The sequence below is a fragment of the Falco naumanni genome, chromosome 3, assembly GCF_017639655.2.
Source record: "Falco naumanni isolate bFalNau1 chromosome 3, bFalNau1.pat, whole genome shotgun sequence".
Lineage (NCBI taxonomy): Eukaryota > Metazoa > Chordata > Aves > Falconiformes > Falconidae > Falco > Falco naumanni.
This window is the reverse complement of record NC_054056.1, coordinates 65,041,518-65,062,557: the sequence shown is the minus strand read 5'-3', so window position 1 is coordinate 65,062,557 and position 21,040 is coordinate 65,041,518. Positions and strand designations below refer to the sequence as shown.

At 38.3% G+C, this 21,040-nt stretch overlaps 1 protein-coding gene across 6 annotated transcripts in view; it reads right to left on the bottom strand.

Annotated features, from left to right (window-relative positions):
- Positions 1–21,040, bottom strand: part of MIB1 (MIB E3 ubiquitin protein ligase 1) — an 83,122-nt gene that overhangs the window by 20,249 nt on the left and 41,833 nt on the right. For 5 of the 6 annotated variants that reach the window (XM_040585812.1, XM_040585814.1, XM_040585815.1 and 2 more), the window contains exons 13-15: positions 6,148–6,280; positions 5,694–5,780; positions 2,761–2,922 (exon numbers count right to left, since the gene is read on the bottom strand). In XM_040585812.1, the coding sequence (XP_040441746.1) occupies positions 2,761–2,922; positions 5,694–5,780; positions 6,148–6,280 (382 nt within the window). The remainder of the gene's footprint in view (positions 1–2,760; positions 2,923–5,693; positions 5,781–6,147; positions 6,281–21,040) is intronic. The other variant, XM_040585813.1, reaches the window with a different exon arrangement.

Here is a 21,040-nt window from a genome sequence, read left to right as displayed (position 1 = left end):
TGTACAATCATTGCAGCGTGCTGGATGAAAAACTTCAAAATTAGTTAATGAGATGAGGTTCACTGCTCATAGTACTTGAACATAGAAAAACTTTTCAGATTGATACTTAAAATGTGTAAGGCTTTGTGTACTATCAAGACTGTCCAATACATGCATTTTAAATAGGCTACCGAAAAAGCAACAGAAGAAACCTGACAAAAGTTTTTTAGGTATTACAACGGCTTAACAGCGACATTCAGAAGGAACTACCAAAACCCAAAAGCTAAAGAATTCATTTCATATAATTCCACTTATGAAATATGTTAATGATATCATTAAAAATTATTGTTTCATATTTTAAACTGTGCTTAAAGCAAAAAGCAAAACCGGCAGAATTTCAACGAAGCTGCTGTCCAACCAAATTTTCCAAATATGAAAAATACCTAAAATGCAGCATATGATGTTTCTGTTCTCTTTCAGTTTATTCAACTAAAAAAAATAAATAAAAATCATTATTTGTTGAAGTACTATACTACAAAGGGGCATCCTATAGGGCTCAGCAGGTTGATATATTCAAGACAGCAGTCCAAAGTTAATTAAAATTTAGCCAAGCAAAAATGAGCTCTAAAATACTAAAGATTTACATATCAGATTTGCTATCCCTCAGACTAAACAAATCTCACGTTTCTCCATCTTTAAAGGAATTAATAAGAATTAAAAAAAATACAGATTCCATCAATTTAAGTCTTCAGATTCACAAAAAGTAAGCCCAGACTAAATTATTAATCCTCTTTATCCTCTATTATCTATCACCTGTATGTGCAATTCTACTCATGACATATTACAAATGTGTCCCTGGATAGCTTTAAAGGTCCAGATGCCTGGACATGTTTTAGCAGCTCATATCTTGTCTTTTTGTGATAGACTATTTTGGGTCAAAGGTGGCTTACTCTTAAAACTGTTTACTGGTTAAATCTAGTTTATAGCATTTTTACATTACTTTTATTTAAATAAAGGTAGATAAGTACAGCTGTTGTTCTGATTTACTGTTTTGCACAAAACATTGTCAAGATTTCTGCTGATCATTTTGAAAAGTTTTGAGATATGTTTTAACCAGGCTTTGCTCCATCTTTTACATTTCAGTCACTTCTTACGTTGCTGCCACATAAAATTAAAATAAGGAAGTTTTCAACTCTTCTCCGAGGGCACATATCTTCTCCACACCACTTAAACCTCTCAAATTTATTAGCTATGCAAAATTTTTCTCTGCACCAAAACAAAGTGGGGGGGACAGGTGGGACGACAAAAAAATCCAACCCAATAGTTTGATCAAGCCAACATAGGAAGTACTGGTTGATCGTGATTTTTTTAAGCATTAGGCAATTGTTAGGCAAAGATACAATCATGCAGGGAATTGTTTGCTGTGGCATCCTCCCTCCCACTTTTTTTTTAATTAGTATTTTAATAGAAATGAACTAGAAGCGTAATTACTTTTTTTAAAACCAAAGATACATCTGAAATGAAACTAGAAGAAAAACTTAATTCTTGGAAACATAAAATACCCCAAAACTAAAATTTAAACAGACAGTAACACCCACACACACACACTTCTTGTGTTAAAAAACTCAAAACACAACCATTCTAGTTTCATTGTGGATGCCACTGATAAGATGGGCAACAGAGAAACCGACTGAATCAGAGAAAAAGTATTATCTCCTGTTCATTCATTTCACAATTAAATACATGCACACAAAGTATTCTGGACACCTCTCAGAGTCCATTTCAGATCATGGAAACAGCTGAGCTGCAATTGCTTTCCTCCTCTCACTTTAAAGGACACAAGCATTTTCTTACATATGCCAGTCATGTTTTGAATCTCTTTTCAAAGCTTATTCCAGTGTACTTAATCAGTGAGATTAAGGAACCAGTCTGAAAAACATCAGTTGTACAGTGGAATTACTGTTTTGAAACTAGTGGGGTTTTTTTTGAATGAAACACAAAAATCTTACCACCTACAGTTAGAATTAGAAAAATATCATGACACTGGTAACCAATGATTCAGCAAATCTGATCCACTGTTTTGTTGTGCATCTCTAATATTTAAAGAAAGATTGTTGTTTTTTCTTAATCCAAATCACTCCAGAATTTTATTTCTTCTTTGCCTATCAGCTAAACTATAAACCTTATCTTTGCATATGGGGTTCACACAGGTTTTCAGGTGTAAGCATTTCTTTTTCCAAACATTTTGACCTTTATTACCTGCAGTTTCCTTGACTACCTCCTTACTACAGCACAACTTCTGAAATGAACTCTGTCAGAAAAATATGTAACAATAAACATACGAAGATTAAGAACGCCTTGTTCTAATAGAATACACTTTCAGAAGGTTATAGAAGCAGCTAAACAAAGCTACGAAGTCATGCAAGATGCTGAACCACAGAAAACACTTTTAGTCTTATTCTGTACTGTCATACTGTTTATTTCTCTTTCCTAAAAAACTACTTCTGATTTTTTGGCAGTCATACAGGTTCACTATGGAAGACAGAATTGTCATAGTATTTTGAACAAATAACCCTATTTTTCTTTAACAAAGATAATGCCTACATGTGAAAAGCCACATATAACAGTATGATTTTTGCCTACACTGCACTTTAATGCAGAACGCCTATGTAAACTTATGCTGCCAAAAAACAGTTCAACAGTACAGAACTAGAGAAAGTAGACAAATAAAGAGACAACTGTACAGGAAAAAAAAGGAATAAATAAATGCATTTTATTTACTGTGTTCTTTGATGGCTCCCAAGCAGTATCTACCTTGCCCACATCTTGCATGTCTTGGAGTTGGCGGAGCTGTGACAGGGTGTGGTGTCTCAGGGCTTCATGCAGGGGAGTATCCCCATCTTTATCCTGAATATCCAGCTTAGCACCTGCACGGACTAAAAGCTGCAAAGAGAGAGAACACGATTTAAAATTCGAAAAAAGCTATTTATTAATTTTAAAAGTAATTTCAGGAAAGTAGGGTTTAGGATGCTTTAGGACGTCCAAAAGGGTTATACTTTTATCTTGTTACAATTCACAGTTGAGTTTGCTTATATTTCCACACGTGGAGCTCCCCCTCAACTGAAGCATTTATCTCTTCAAAATATCAAGCTTTTTTCTGCAGAAGCCTAATTCTTGCCTGTGCTGAGGAAGTGCTACAAAAGATGCTATTTTAGAGGATTCCTTCTACCATCCAAAGCCTTTAATTCTTACAAGATAGCCTACAAACAATGTAACACATTACAGCAATATATCAGAAACAGAACAAGCGAGCAATACTTTAGACATGTACATATTCTTTACTATTAGGCTTCAACGACCTCAAAAATCGCCACTTCCACTCCATGCTAAACTTTACAACTTAATTTACAGTAACCTCTCAACAGCAAAGTAGTTAAGCACGCACTTAGGCCTGCCCTTATTCAGCAGAAGACATAAACCCCAATGACATTATTAAATACTATCGCAAACTCCAGAGAAACTGTAAGACCCATCTTTAAGGCTAATTTTAGACACATATTCCAGGTCACATGATATGAAAGCAAGCATAAGGCTGCACAGGCCTTCCTATTCATTTTGTCTTTGCATACAGCCATCCTATAATTCAATGTCCCAGAACCTTCTTAAATACTATTAAGAAAAACCCCAAAACATCCACACACGCTGACAAACTACAATTGCTCCTAAAAATTAAACCCTGTCACTGTTGCTGTTCAGAAACCTGTAGATAGAAGCTGAGGCTTTAACTTTAGTTTTGAGCTTTTGCTGCTCTGCAAAATTCCGATTAGCAGCAGAAGCAAAAGGCATTGCCTAGAAACAGGAATACAAGAAGGGGGATCTCCCTCTTCAGAACCTATATGCTTGCAAGGATCTCAGCCTCTCAGAACCAAAGAATCTCAGTGTCTAGAAAAGGCTAAGAGAAAAATAGCTTGAAAGAAATTCAGAACTTAAATTTTCAAGGAAATATCTGCCTGTCATAGACTGCAGCTTACCAAAGCTTTCCCAAACTCTTCTTCCACAAGTAAAACCAAGAAAACCAGCTAATAGTTGCAACAGTCTCCTCCCCATCTTCTTACACTCTCTAAATAGACTTACTGTGACCCAATTTTCTTTCTCATATCCATATCCTGTGTCTGCCACTAGTAATTTACTGCTTAAGAGTTTCTCCAGGAAGAAAATCTGGAAGAGAACTCTTTCCAGAGCAACTGGGAATCCTTGGCTACCATAGAAATTCAAAGCCTTTGCAAAAGTTATAATATATAAATATGTAAAGAAGCAGCAAACCACCACCCTTTGTCACGGGAGCAGGGCTTTTAAAAGAGCCCTGCTACCTTTGACCACTATTCCACAGATGCCTGAGGGTACAACCCAGCCCTGGAAGGTATCCAATAGGAATTAATTCTGAAATACGGAGCCAACGTGTTCTTTGCATGGCTGCATGAGCTATTTTAGGACTTCTCAAAGTTAATCCAACTCTGAAGTACGGATACTCTACAGGGACATTCTCTGATACATGCACATGAGTCCAAAACGCATACTGTTCTTCCACATGCCTACCTTCCCGCTCATCTGCTAGATTAGTATTGTATTCCCAGGTACTGTGTCAGTTCCAGAAGGGCACAAGAACTCACCAAATATAGCTCCCAAATAGCCTGCGGAATGCAAATGACACTGACTCTAGGAAATCATTCTTTTGGTAGCAAGCAGTTCCAGATATAGGGCCATATCACATGTTTCACTGTAAGGGGATCACTTCCATCAGCCCTTGGATATGGAGAAACCTTATGGCAAAATAATGCTAAACAGAACCGCAGATATAGGTCTGTGTAAGGGAGACAATTCTCTCTAGGCCTGAATAAGAGACAGTTTTTAGTATAAGGTGACTTTCATTCTACCAAGACAAATTTTAAAGATTTACGCAGAGGGCCAAGGCCAGGCTGATGTGTTCACTCACAGGGAGCATCCTCTACAGCAGTGAGTGCTCTCTCTGACCCTCAACAGCCCACACTAGCAATCCAAACACTGTCACATAGGTCCCATACGGACAGTGCATGCAGGCCACAATGGGCAAGCTGTGCTGTACTGCCATTTCCTGTGCCAGTAACAAAGTTTATTTAAATTGAAGTATTAACTTTTGCAGCTGCGCAGGCAAAGAACAGAAATAGCACTGCTTTCACTGGTAAGGTACCTGTTACTGCTTATAGCTCTCCCAAGCTAAGAACAGGGAAAGTTACACTCAGAAGACTGAAAAGTAGGTAAACTCATGAGAAAATCTTTCACTTAGCTACAATTTGCAAAAGCTATGAGTAAGAGTAATTACTGATCAGCAACAGGCATCAAAAATACAATTTGAAGGTCCCGTTACAGGACTGCAAGACTTAAAACAAGTAACAGAGCAATACATTCTCCCTTAGTCAACCAGGAGGGATGCTGGAATTGGCAACCGCATAGGGGAAACCATAACGCTCATGTACAAAAATTTAGCATTCCCAAAACATCCTTTGTATTACCACCTGACTTTCTGGGCAAGTTGGCATTGATGATACAAATATTCAATGGCTACATGTTGTTTTATCATTTTTCAAATGTTCGTGAAGTACCCATGTCTTAACAGCTACAATCAGCTTGAGTCAAGTAACATTAACCATATGGCTTAATGCAAGTAAGATACTTACCCTAACAATTTGTGTATGCTGTCGTTCAACGGCAAGGTGCAGAGCGGTTTGCTGGTTCACGTTCTGGATATCCAGGTTAGCATTGCCCTGAACGATATTCAAAGCATTAGAGCACTATCAATCATCTACATTCAAGGCAGTCCATTAGGGCAGTGAATATGACCCTGAATATGACTCCTAGTTTGGAGATTTGAGAGCAGAAGTGATTAAGTACTTTTACAGTTCACTATACCAATGCTGATCTGTTGAATCAAAAAGTATCAAATTTTGCAGTCCCTCTGCACCGTTAGGCCATTGTAATGATCTCAAGGGAAGTTTGACCTTTAGAGCTCACCACGTGTCTCTGCTCCACTGCTTCTGCATTGCGATTGCAGGCATCAAGCAGCAAACTATTTTCACATGAGATGGTTAAATGAAGTGTGACATTTAAATCCTCCTGAGAGGAGAGTCCTACCTGATGCACCAGAAGTTCAGCCACTTCCACGTGATTATTGAGAGCTGCCAGATGCAAGGCAGTGTAACCATCATCTTTCTTCTCGTCAACAATCCATGGTCGTGGTAACTTGGACAACAATACACGCATTGCACTGAAATAAACATGCAGAGATGGCATAAATGGACCTATAATGTATTTGTTAAATGATCACGGGACAACAGTAAAACAATATTCATTCTCAGAACTACAAAGTAAGCTAAGCTAACAGTAGTATTTTTTCAAAAAGGGAGTGGGTGAAAAGCTATAGCGACAGCTCCAAAGTATAATAATTTCATGTTCAGTTCCTTCTAGTTAAAGCATACAAACAAAGCATACAATACCCAAAACAGACTGTGGGCATCACAGTTTTTCAGAAGAATGTTATCTAGCACTAAAAAGTTCCTTAAAAAGAGTATTCACACAAATTCTGAAACACGGACAATGGAATTGTTCTCCCTCAAAATCCTTATAGCAACCTTAATTATTTAATGAGCAAGTTTCACTCTATTAGATTTCTTTATGCCACGGGCTGTAACAGTTAAGACTTTCAATTTCTGAGATGAAACTGGAGTACGATCTCTCAGGCACAAATAAAATGGATGCTGAAACTGTACAGTGAATATTAGTGGAGTATTTTTGTAACAGACAGTGGCTGAGTATACTCAGTTTAACATACCATGGTAGTGTCTAGTATTCCACCCCAATTCTATATGTGCTGAGCAAGATGCCTATCAAAGGAAGGGGATTTATTATCTTTTATCTCCAATTCAAGGGCAGGGAAAAGCAAATAGGTATTAAAGCAGAGAAAAATCCATTAAGTCCAAAGACTGCAGCGGTAAGGGTATTAATAACACAATGCTAGATAAACAAATTGCTCAATCTTATATTCTCTCAGAAATAAATTTTCCTTAAGTTCACGTGCCTTCACTTAGCTTCTGGAATAGGTAAGTAACCAAACTTCATGTTTCTATTGTCTTATCTTTATAAACAGCACGTGCAGCTCCCTTACAACAGTTCCTCAGACACAAACAGAAAGCCAGAGACTACTGTAATATTGTGCCAGGACACCTCTTCTGTCATCTCACCTTTCCCTACTGTCGAAGCAACATGCTATTTACAGGAAAACCAGAGCTTCTTCATAAAAGTCAAATATAAAAATCCAAGTAATACTAGCTAATGCAAGTGGAACCACTCAGTCACAGAATGCCTCGCACAACAGATACTACAACTGAATTACACAGTTCTTCATTAGCCACCTGATATTGAAAACACAGGATCTCAATAAGCCTCATAAATATCCTCATAAAATGAGCCTCTCAGCTTTTACTTAAAAATATTCTCAACAGACGAGTGCACTGTCAAGTAATAACTGAGCTCCTAATTAATTCCAATAAATCTGTTACCTTGAACATCCACACCGCATCAGTGCTATTCAATCCTAAGCTCTCCTTTAGAGTAAGCCAAAGGGTTTCCTACAGAACAAACAAAAAGCTGTGGTTCGGGGGATAGCTCACTCCAATGAGCCCTCCTGAAAAGTAGAAGGTAGGCTACGATAAGGTAGGCTACTGTACCAGTAAGTACCTTCCTACACACTGCTTGGATGCTGTCCTAACAGACCCTGACTTCTTAAGCATCTCCATGTTCTCCTGCTACTGCGCCGAGTACGCAACAACGCAACATAAATCCTCACTTTCATACTTAACGCACCATCCTGGCAGTTGCAGTGTAACAGTTACTTTCTTTCTCCAAAGAACCAGAACTAAGCTACTGCATCTCCAGGCCACAGGATCACACAAGCCCACAGGAGATCCATGACCAACTGCTATGTGGAGCATCCACAGCCAGGCTGCAGGTTTGACCTCTGCAGCACGGAAATAAGCATTTGGCCAGCAACCAAACACATTTTGCAGTCTGTAGGTTGCCTCAGACTTTTTAGACTCCACCATAATCACAGCTTTCTTGAGGTAAGCAAATAAAAAAGAAACCATTCTCAACCTCTTAGGATTTTTTTGTCTTCCTGGCAGGACTAAGCTTCTCACTTCCTCACAGTCCAAATCACTTAAAACACAGCAAAATAAGACAGCAACACTTAGCAGATTGTACAGTACTCATTGTGAACCATTGCTCAGCTTCTATTCATAACACCTTCTGCAGCTCTGTCATGTGCTAGAGAGAGACTTGAATATTTTTGAGGAAAAAAACCCAAAACACCAGCATTCTTTGAGAGATTCACTTACGCAGGAGTTTCCAAAATTAAGGACGTAATTTAGAAAAATACAAGTCACCAAAGCTTTATGAAATGTGGCAAAATTAACAATGCAACTAGTACTTGTTTAACACCATTTATTTCATAATGAAATTATGTATTTTCAAGCCTGGGATATAAATATGTCTCTGGTTCGCAACATCAGAACTGTTTCTAGCTGCCTTAGAGAGGGAACAAGTTTGGAGCACTGTGGTTTGCATCGTATCTGGACTGTATCTGGGCACACCACCATCAGCTCTTCAGAAAGCTAAGCTGATGCAGAACACATCTCAGGAGCGCACAATACCAGTGGCACAAGCAGCCAGTCTACTTTCTACAGTGGCTTCCCTCAGGGTATCGTGCCATGTAAGCTCTTTATCCTCACCTGCCAGGCTCCAGGCTTCTGAAGACCCTGTAAAGCTCTAGAGCAGGGGGTCCTCAAACTTTTTAAACAGGGGGCTGGCGCACGGATGCAGTGGCAGGCAGTCATCTGCGGCTGCTTGGTTTCCCCCCCAACCCCCGGTGGGGGGGGGTTCTGTAAATACCGGGGGCCGGATTGAGGACCCTGGGGGGCCGTATCCGGCCCACGGGCCATAGTTTGAGGACCCCTGATCTAGAGTATCTACTGTGGATCATCTAAAAAGCATTAACAAAAATTACCTGAAAATTCCTTATGACTGACAGAAGCGATATGACCACTGTGAATGACCAGTAAAAGGCAGGACAACAACAACCTAAGGAAAAACCCAAGGTCAAGAAATTTGTTTTACGACTGCAGCTACAGCTATGGGAAGGCACCTACTCTCATATCTGTAACTACAGCCAGCTTCTCTCCAAAGTAGCCCTAGTCACTAAACACAGAGCTGTCCTAATCAACTCAGATGACATTTTATATCCTTTTCTTCAGTAAGGAAATAAGGAAACTGCCAGCTCCACAAATAAATAAAATTTAAAGTGCATTCACACACTTTAACAGATGCATCAAGAAATGAATATATTTCTGAAACATTATTATTGCCATTTAACAACTCTCATCTTTGAAAGAAAAGAAGTAAATTGACTTAATATTTTGTATGCTATGAAAAAAACTCATTCATCCTAATATCTGCAAGAGCTCTAGCTGTACTAGATCCTCTTTCACATCTTTTCCTATTCAGTTTACTGTCAAATACCAGGAAAATTTTCATCTGAAGTTCAACTGTAAAATATTTGGGGGTATCTTGCTTTCATATAAATGAGATGCCTGCTACATTTTTGGATGCTTTTAACATGTATTGGTACTACTGAAAAAACAGAAGTACCAACAAAACAAACAGCTTCTGTGTGTAATAGATCTTTATCTTACTTTTCACAGCAAAGAATCAGAGGGCCAGTAACTACCCCTCAGTTGCTTCTGCGTATGCAAGTGGAGACCACATCTGTCTCTCTTCCAGACTGTGCTAAACTACTGGGCAGCAGAATGGCAGGATGGTTTTATGGCAAGACCCCTTAAAATTGTGCAAGATACTAACATGCTACAAATGGCAAATTGTTGTATGATGCTCAGTGGCTGCATCCTCCTTCTCATTAGCTGAAAAGTAAGTTCTTCCAAGGCACAAGATCCTTCACTGCAGCCTTCCTTCCTACAGCTATTCTATTTTGCAGGATTTTCTAGAGCTGCTGCCAAAATTTTGACAGCTAAGTGGCTATCATTTAGAACAATACTCACTGGAACAGGCATGCATACTATCATAAAAAGTCATATTAGTGAATTAATGTTGCATGCACATAATTACACAGTAATTTCCAATTCACTTTTCCACACGAAGTATTAAAGAAGCCAAGTTGTACTGCTCCATTTTAGGACCACAACGCAGATGAGTCCTGAAAACTTGTTTTCATCTTGTATACAGTAAAACAGACCACAGACTACTTTCACTTTCACCTATCAAAAAGGTCAAGAAATCACCAAGTATAATGGTAACACTGACCATGAAATCAGCTGAAGAAAACTCTTCAGACTATCATCTTCAGTGTATTCAGCTGTTACAGATTACGTGGCTGAGTAGCTGCAAAGATTATTGATAAGACGCTTAAAGCTCTGATCGAACCACTGAAATGACACCATTGCTATGCTATGTAAAGATTATTACTAATAAAAAAAACTGTAACAGGTAAGCTTTGTAATATTTGTTGGTCTGCGGTATTTTCAGGTCAGCAGAAAGCTGAAAAAGATTTTGGGCCTTTTTCAGTTGGATGATCTTCTGCAAGTTCTGAAATTTTCTAGATGGGACAATCAAAGAAAGACTTTAGTGAAATTTTTTGAGGAAGTTGTCTATAAAGCTTTGAAGGGGATGAGAAAACTAGTTCTTCCTTCATAGGAGCTAAACACCTGCTCAGTCAAAAAGGTAATGAGAAAACACAGGTGCTTAAATCAAGATGTATGTTGCTTTTCCAGGCTCAGCTGTTGGGGGTACACTAACTCATAACACCACCACAATTCACATAATTCATCCCCATAAAATGACAGTCCAGGCTCTAATAGTTAGAAGAAGTGATTTGGTAGAAGGAACACCCATTTATACTGTGTTACATTTGAGACATTTCTTTCATGGTTGGTTTTTTTTTAATTCAGGTTTTTAGAGGTCTGCAGCCACAGCTTAATACATATATGATCTATTTAAGTTATTTATAATAGCAGAATACAAATTCAACAGCACTGATTTTATATTTGCAACACAAAATGCATAACAGACCTGATGCATTTTTAGCCACAGGGCAACTGTTTCAACACTGGTTACCAATATTAGACGTAGCAAGAAAAAAAAAAAATAAATCATTGTTATGACCAAACATTTTAACATGTGGTATACTATTCATTATCAACCTACATATAAAATCTCTTTCTTTATGCAGTACTTGACTCCTAGAATTTTTACAGATGCTCATCAGCATTACCCGAGAACGCCACATACAATAATGGATTTATTTGAAAAACCTACAAGATCAAACTACTTGTAAGCAAGATGAAACTAGCACATTGTTGTATAAAAGATTCCAGATTTAGCATTCTTAACTGCAAAGGCATCCTTCCACCCTGTTTAAAAAGTACATAAAGAAAAACTAGAGAAGATTCTCTGCTACCAGCTGCAATTTGACTGCAGAATGATTTAAATGGGGAAAGTAGGGAACCTGTGTGATGGTGGTAGGGTGGTTTTGTTTGTCTTCAGTTTTGTTTTGTTTTTTTAAAGAACAGATACTTAAGCATAAAGAAAAAACAGAGGCTACTTCACAATCAGCATACCACATTTAACTTAAATTGCTACTGAAAGACACAATCCCACTTATCCCTGCACTTCAGATCCTGCATTATCTTGGCTCTACAGACATCGCTGTCTAGCGAGTGAAGCAACCTGCCAGACTCCTGATTTGGCAAGTTTGCTTTCAGACAGATCAATGAAATAACCCAATTTACCCTACAACTTCACAATCACTAGAAGCAACAGGAGTAAGGAAACGATGAAGCCAGAGCTGCAGTGAGGGCAGACTGCCCTTTCCAGAAGCAATGTCTTAGATCAGCATAAACTTACCAGGAATCGTATCTCTAGGGGTTGTAATGATTCAGTGCACTTTCTACTACAAGTTTCTCTACTCCCTTGTCATTCTGCTCCCTCAGGTCAGCTTTCCACTGGCTCAGTGTGACATGATTTCACAAGGTATTTTACAACAATCCTGGCTTGAAGCACTCCCCAGCAGACCCCCAGCCACAGTTTATTCCCAGCCCTGGCTTGGCTAAACCTGTTCACCTTTTTTCACTGGTACATCCTCAAACAGTTGAAGGAACAGATCAGATTTAAAGACAGCTTCCATTGCAAAGTTGTCTTTTAAGGTTATATAGTCTGACATGCATTTTACAACACAACAGAAGCAAGACTACTTTTTACTAAACCCATTCTTCTTCTCTGACTACCACCTCTGCTCAAAAAAATCCCCAAAACAACCAACCCAAAAAGTGGTCCTAACACAGCATCTAAGAAGTCACCCCTTCTTGTTGGATTATTTCTCATACAGGATAGCACCCTGAGCCTGCTCACTGTGAAGCAAAGGAATACTTATACCAACATAGCGCAAGAAGTAACACAGGAGCAGGACAGCGCTATTTTTGGCAACGACGTGATCTTAAGCGTATGTCAGCACACAACTTCAAGCCACATCAGTTCCCTCATCTGGTTCCCACCACACTGCCTGCGCAGTACGGGGAGTCACCCTGGAAGAACAAAGAAGGAAGTATCCCTCAGGAACGAGTAACAGAGCATAGATTAATACCTTAGACTGGTATTACCAAACAGACTGTATCTTTATATTAGAGTTTAATATTTTGTATCTGACTAATGGCTCAGTTAGCACAAGTTTAAATAGGCAGGTTGTTTCCTACTTTTTGTCCCTCGCATTTTCAAGTATCACTTGGTATCTGAAAAAAATCTGTCAATATACGTGAAACTAAAGAAACAATGAGGTATATAAATATACATGGAATTCACAAAAATGTGTTCTATATTAGCCTAGATCTTACACAACAATTTTGTCTTCAGCATATGATTGTGAAATTGAAGAAAGAGAAATGAAAAAAAAAATATGTGACTTTTACCAGAAAGCTGCACTGCAACAGAAGTTACAGGGTAAACAGCTACCAAGCACAGGACAAAATCAACACAACAGAAAGCAAGGGAAGTATAAATCCAAGATAGTGCTGTGTTCAGGGCTTTGGAATTCACTCTCTATTCCACAGTACTAAACTTTAATATATTAGTAACCGCTAAATATATCAATATTCATTGAGAAGGCATTTTCCTTTAATGTAATTTTAGATCAAGAGATTTTCAGCTTTTTTTACTTTTCTTCCTCCTAAGCAACATAAAAATTTTTGGCTGAAAAAAGACAGTCTTGAAGTATTTGGGTTCCTGACTATTGTATTTAAATGACTAAATTTCAGTTACTTTTTTCTGAAGAAAACATTGCATAAACTCCCTATGAATAGGAAAATCCCTCTTTTCAGATTTTAAATGTGTAGTTATTAGTCTTATTATTACAGGCCAATTTTGTACACCTGAAAGATTAACAAAGCATACTGTTCACTTTATTTCTTTTTTTATTCTTTTTTTCTAAAACATCTGAGCTTTTTTTTTTTCCCCCCAAAGAACATCAGCACCTCATTTATGCATGCGTTTACTTTTCAAAAAGTAATTTTATGGCTAAGCATTATAAACAAAACACTACAGAATTATTAAACATAATAGTATGGAGTTATATGAGTTTACTACTTAAATGTTTTTCAAATCATTTCTGATTCGAGTATGGAAACGTGGGGCCACAAATCAGCGCCAGCTTCTTCTTTATGAAATAACAGTACCATCTGCGGCCGAGAACTTAGAAGCAGAGGCAGAACAAGGCCGCTTAGACCTCATGTTAATCAGCGTGTCGTTTACTCGTGGCATTTTTCACTGATCAAGAAACCAGGTTACACAACCTGCTGCGGCAGCGCTGGTATTTATTGTTCTGTATCTGCGTGAAGCCCTTGCCTTGCTACTAGCAGGGCTGCCTTTTTTCCCTCCTCTCTCTCCGACACCCCCCCACCCCCCCCGCCCCATGTTTCTAAGTATAGTGACAACCTCATCAGGGTTTACTAGTAGCAGCGCAAGCTCAGTGAAAACCTGGGAAATCTAACTGGAAACACGAGAGAGCGCTTTATTTGGCATTGCTAAAAAAACCTGGGGACAAATGGCTCAGCGCAGTGGAAGTGCAGGCTGCACAATCAATAGGCAGAGCGCTGGATAGCGGCTCCCTCCGCTCCCGGATCGACAATCGACAGCTGAGAGACTATTTTTTGCAATGGTTGACTAAATATGGTCAGGGAAGAGAGAGGCACAAGAGAGCCCGTTTGCCTGGGAGTGCATGTTTCAAATGCTTAGCTGCCTATAAAGCCGTAACAGTTTTGCTTGTGCCCTCTAAGTGGGAAATACGGTTAGTGTCTTCTGTAGTGTGCGTGCAGGAGCCCTGACCTCGCGAGCAGACTTGACCTCTGAAGATGGAAAGTAGCTTCAACACAGACCTGCCTACAGTTAAGCCTGGAAACATAACCTCAAGCAAGAAAAGATGCAGTGCAATATCTAAGGAACTAGAAGAAACCAATATTTGCCGGGGGAGGGGGGAGACGATCGCGCTTTTTTTGTGTGCCTTTTTTAATTTTTTTTTTTTTTTTTGGAAGCAACTCCAACTTTTGGGGGCTTGGTTTTGGTTTTTTGTTGGGTTTTTATTTTTCTTTTTGCCTGTGATGATTTTCATCTGACAGTGGGCTAAGTTCACCTTCCCTTGGCTTCCTAGCATCTATCCTTGGAGCCTTAACTCTCAGTCCAGCAGACATAAGGTATAATTTCTATACAACATCATCCATATTTTAGTATTCCAAGAAAGGCAGCAGGTGCCAATTAGGCACCAGTCTTAATGCTCTTTTTTTTTTTTTTTCCTTTTAAGTTTTATCTATTTAAGGTGGTGAGGTACTGTATGCACCGACACTGCCCCCCCCTTGCCTCCCCCCCCCCCATGTAATGAAGAGCTGATTCAGCGAATAGAGTGAGAGAGCACTCAGGATGAGATGGCTGCTGCTGATGTGTCTCTAGGTCATTACCTCTCTTCCAACTGCAAATGCTGCATGATACTAAGCTTACAGGTAATAGAACATCAGGAGACCTGCATTATTCTGCACGTTTAAAGGATGCCTATGACTTTCTGCATGTCTATCTTATTTACTAGAATGTTTTTTTTTTATTGTTATATTAATCCCTATACTCTGGGAAACAGCTTAAATTTGAGTGTGTTAAAGTATCAAGCATTTGTAGTGTAAAGAGCAGGTTGAAAGAAAACAACATTAGTCCAAATTTCATAGGAAAGAAAAAACCCCAACTTGCTTGGTAGGTGGAATTCTTTTTGAAGAAGATAAACTCAAAAATTGCAATGCCATTAGCTGGTTGTCATTTCAGTTGAAATATGTTCATATCTTCCTATGCACAACTAAAAGATAACCAACTTTGAAAAGAAAATCTAATAAACAGTGTGGTAGTGCGATGCTGAGTTCTCAAGTAGGTCTAAGCAAAATTTTCAAGGTGCTTTATCTCAGATGTACATGAAAACAACCTACTTAAACTAGAATGTGACTGCTGTGATTCTAATGCTGCATTGCTGTTTCTCCTTGTAGTACTGTGCTAGCTACTGCTACACTCTGATTTGCTCTCTATCAGCTGCACTAGGTTTTTGTCATGAGCTGCAGAAATTCTTCCTTCCTCTGCTCTCAGCTTTCCTTACGACTATTACGTTTACTAATTGTTAAGTTTATTTCAAATTTACCTTCTAACGTCGTACAGACGAAGCTTACCCTTTACTGTAAACCCGACCAACTTCTGAAATGACAAATTAAGCAACCATGAGCTATATCTGGCAGCCCCTTAGAAGTCAAACACATACTGGGGGTTTGTTTCTTTAAGGGTTTTGGTTTGGGGTTTGTTTTTTTTTTTTAATTGACAAATATTTCAAGTGTGGAGAAGATTTTGACAGAAGCAGGTGAGTGCCAATTTTAAAAAACGAGAAAACTGCTCGCAGAAGTACTGAATAGGTATTAGCTTTCATGTGTGACCTTTGGCCTAACAATCCAAATACTGTCACAGCAGTTAGAGGTTGTTTTCTTAATTCAATGTCATCATCTTTATGATAAGCAGGATCACCAGTGGCATGCACTGTTGTTTGGTTTGGGTTTTTTTTTTTTTTTAAACCACTCTGAACTACAGCAGAGATACGTATAAACCTGCAAAGAGTTTGCAGAATACTGGATGGGATGCAAAAGAGATGGAATTGGGATTGGGGAGGGTAGGAAGAAAGTTTGTAACTGCCATATTAGACAAGTCTGTACTTCCCTTCAGGACACTAGATGCAAACTGTACACCAGCATGGAACTCTTTTAGAAGACCCGGGAGGAAGCTGAAGTCTTTACAGTGGAATACAACTACGAATTCCAAGAAAATACACTGCAAAGCTACCAGAGATTCAACTCTCCACTCAAATGTGGTCACTCAGAACAAACAGCGAGAGGCTGCAAAAATCTGGAAAAGCACTTCTAATGTCCATGCCATCCCAGAACAATGAGCTATAACCGGCTTTAAGCCACTGTGCAGGTAAATTGTATTACAAAGTTCAGTTAGAATGATAAGTTTATTTCTACTACCAGTTAATCATAACATTGCTCTTCCAAAGAATTGTCAGCCTGAGTTTTACCTAGCAACAGCAAGAGAAAGCAGCAAAATAATTTTCAGGTTCATCTGACAGGTAGTCGGGCAACAGCGTGTGTACCTGCTCAGAGTACATACTTCTTTATGTACCCATATGAACATACAATGCTATGGAATGTAAAGAAGTATGTATTTTTGGCAGGCACGGAACGACCAGTAAGAGGAAACTGAACAGCTGTTGGAAGAAACAGGTTTCCCTCTTGTTTGAATGACATTCATGTGACAAATTGGCTTGCTAAGGGTCAGCTGGTATTGCCAAAATAACTCATACTTGTTAGTAACAAATCACAAAACATTAAATTAAGTGACTATAAGAGTGGGTAGGCAGAATTGTTAACAGCTGATAAGCAGAACATTAGTTGTAAACAAAGAATTCAAAACAAGGCTGGAAATGAACGCTTGAAATGCACCAATTAAGACTGCAGCATAGCTGCAAAATTTATCATTACCAGTACTCCTCACTTAATAGATCGGAAACTAATTTTAAAAGCCTGATTATCAAAAAGTATCTAATTAAAAAAAAGCCATTGTGCTACTAATCACAGCCAGGCTCTGTGTTACTTCAGACAGTAACATTTAAATTTACACCTACCAAAGAACATTTAATCTACAGGTTGCAACTGAGACACGAGTAGGAACAGCTAAGAAATTAAGGCTGCGATTTAGAGAAAAGAATATCCAGAATAATTGAGTATGATAACTTCCGCAATATATGAGACTTAAGTTGGAATTTTCTCCCAATCAGCACTTATTATGCTCACTGAGCTCTTCGATACAAAGTGCAGTGTCAGGTTTATGCACAGAAAGTGACAATACAGAGATTTCTAGGCCACAGTTGCTAATCAGCAAATTAGAGCTATTGACAGATTCCTAAATGAGAACACAAGTGACAACTACAACCTAAAAGGTAAATTATCTTAAATACTATTTTCAAGTAAGCTGAATTTATCTTAAATCCAAGTCTAAGAAAATTGGCCATGAAAATGCGACTTTGCAGCATCCAGAAAATTTTAAGAACAACATGAAAAATAATCCTGCAACAGTTTCAAGTTCTAAAAGCAGAATTAATTAAAATATACTGGTGCATATAATATCCCTAAGTAAAAACACTCAACATCCAATTCAGGAACAAGGCAAAATACGAGGAAAGACCTCCTGGCTCACCAATCCAGCCATTCATATTCATGACAGCAGCCTTCTAAAAGCAGTTATTAAATAGGATACGTCCATGATAAGTAGGTACATTTGGCCCAGATAAAAGATTTAACTGTATCCCTGTGCTGACTAAAGTTTCTTGTTTCTTTTCCTCCCAGATAAATAAAATCAATACACAATTTTCAGGTCTTATTTTTGAACACTCACGTAATTCTCAAATTGCTATACATAGCCTGCTATTTTTATTATCTCAAACTACAGAACAACATATACAAGAAGAAACATTATCTTATCAGAACCATTTTCTTAAGTAAGATATTAATATTTGTTTTAAAGCTATTTCTCTTATGAGCAGATATTCTGGCACGAGGACTACAGTATCTTTAAATTTAAACCCAGTTTATAATGGGAAACAAATCAAACCGTAGTAGCTTTTCTAAATGGAGTGATGCTATCGAACTTCAACATCCTTACAGAGGCAATCTGGCATTACCAATAGCTTTACAGAGGGGTTAATTCCTAAGCATTTCCTTCTTTTCCTGAAGACTTCCTGTCCTCCCCAACAATTGATTTGGCTTCCACTATGTAAGGAGACAAACTTTTTAACAGCTTGAATTTAACTTGAAAGGATTTTGGTAACAATTCTTGGTGTTGTGTTCTTTCCTGTCTTCTCTGTATAACATTGCAACACTATTCCAAAACAAAATGACAGTTCCAGTGATACAAAAGTTAAAATTATATGTTGACATTACTTCCTGCTAGTTCATGTTAACATATCCTAAGAATACATATCCAGTCACTCTAAAATGTCACATCCATCACTTAGATCAGCTGTTCAGTTTTAACTGAGCACACGTTGAACTTTGGGCATCTGCTGACACAGTTGTAACTCAAACATTTCAACTGTGTGACTGACAGGGATAACAGATGCTGACATTATCAAATGCTACACGGCTTTTTTTCCATGGCCATTTTTTGTCCCGATATGGCCAGTACGTGAAACTGTATTGCCATCCAAAAGCGCACTTGAGCAGCTGTATCTGTAAAACGGTTCCTGTATAACCGGTAAAAATAGCAACTAATTTTATAGCCATCTTAATGCTTAAGTCCAAGTGACACACCTGCTATGTTTCTATTAGGATACATGGTGTTGGGAATATATTTACATAAATCTTCTCACCAGCATCAGACTATGCAGCAAACAGATGTAGTAGACTATACTTGACATACACACTACTAGTGAATGGCTTGAACTAAGGTTGCCCCCTACTTCTCACTGCAGTCAAAGCTCAAAAAGAATTCCACATACAACATAAGAAAGCTACGTGAGCACGCACAAATGTATTAAGGACCTTAATTTAGAAGAAATCAAATGCAACCCCAGATTATTCTTTAAAAGCTGTATTCTTCTGGCATTAAATGTTTTTACGTACATTATCAGGGTAAAAAAAAAATAAATAATCCATTCTGCTACATTATATAATAATGTCTAAAAAGTTAATACTAACCAGAGATACAGTAATGGCATTGAAAGCACTTGACTTTTATACTTATGCTCATAATCAACTACAGCATTAAAACAGCTGCAAAAGGGAACCTGCCAGAAAATGAACTGGGGGGTGGGGTGGGGGGTGAGGGGGGTAGGGGAAACTGAAATCTCCTTCCCCAGTAAAGTTTAACATAAAGAGGCAAGGGAGCTCTACATGAGTAGAAATTGTAAGATGACAGTTTTTGGTCAGTACTTTAGAATTTCATTATTGCAGACAGAAAAAAAGTTAAAACTGTAACTATAATTTGAGACTCATCCAAAGATCCTATGGCAAATACTTCAGGAAGGAACAAACCTGGATACTGTACAGGATTTTGTGTATACAGCTTTCCATTTTGCAATCTCTAAATTAGCGAGGGAATTTAAATTTGCCTTGTCTAGAAACAAAACATCTAACACAGAAGAAAGCCATGTTTTCTTTGTGAACTGTTCACGTACTTAAAAACGTGTTACTGAATTATAACCTTCCTGCACTCCAATGCTGTGCTAAAGCTGGTAAAATGGAACCAAATCACCTCTTCAATGGATTTGGTCCCCTTCAACCAGCTGTAGCTATGCATTGATCACTACAGGATTTCTTGTATTTTTAAAACCGGACGCTATGTGTAGTAAATTCTGTATTCCACAGTTTGAAGGTTGTATTTGTAAGGAGCTACTGGCATTTAATATTCTGTCCATATTCAGTAAAAACTGATCTCTTACAACATTTATAAAGAATATAGGTAAACAATGAAATAAACATATTTTCCAATGATTTACTGTGTCTTGTATTTTCCCTCAAAGCCTGTTGCTCTTTGTAGCAGAACCGACCAAAAAACACTGATCAACGGGAGCAGTCCTGAACAGTACTGGTAATGTAGGGCAGGTCTACTTTCTGGGCACACCTTTTCTTCCCCTCCCCACCACCCCAACCACCTTTTTCATTTTAATTGCATAAAGGAGGAAACTCCATAGGGTAGGAACTGCTTGCCATCCTGTACACGCTGGGCATATTATTTACTATTTAAAGATAATAAATTTGTCACTGACCTCAACAGCTACAGGCTAATCTGCCATCTAATTATAGGCCTGCTCACGGAGATTATATTCTTTCTCCAAACCAATCTGAAAAAAGTATTCTTTCAAAGCATTTTCTGACATAATACTTTAATAAGAGGTTTTAGGCACATGCCTTTTTTTTTTTTTTTTGCACTCAGCTACAACTAAGCTTCAACCTACACTTACTGTCAGAACTGCAAATAGGAAATTGAAGAATCACTTTTACTCGTTTAGAAAACAATTGTGTAACTCTTCAGTTACCTCGCAACTTGTCTCTTTGAGGACCCCCATGACAACACAGCACCTAAGTCCCTGGAGAGACTCATTAACACTAAGTAGAAGTGAGAAACCTCACCTCTCAAACCCCTAGCTAAAAAAATTCCACTGCCAACCGGTTCATGCCATCTGCAAATCTAAACCCAAGGTGAGATCTAAGTAAGACAACCACCAAAGGGAAAAATTACAATTCCATTTTAAACCACAATATCCTGCTTGCTAGTTTATGAACATAAAGATAACATCTCCTTGGCATTGGAAAGCAGTATCTGAAATCTGTATCTTACCCCCAAG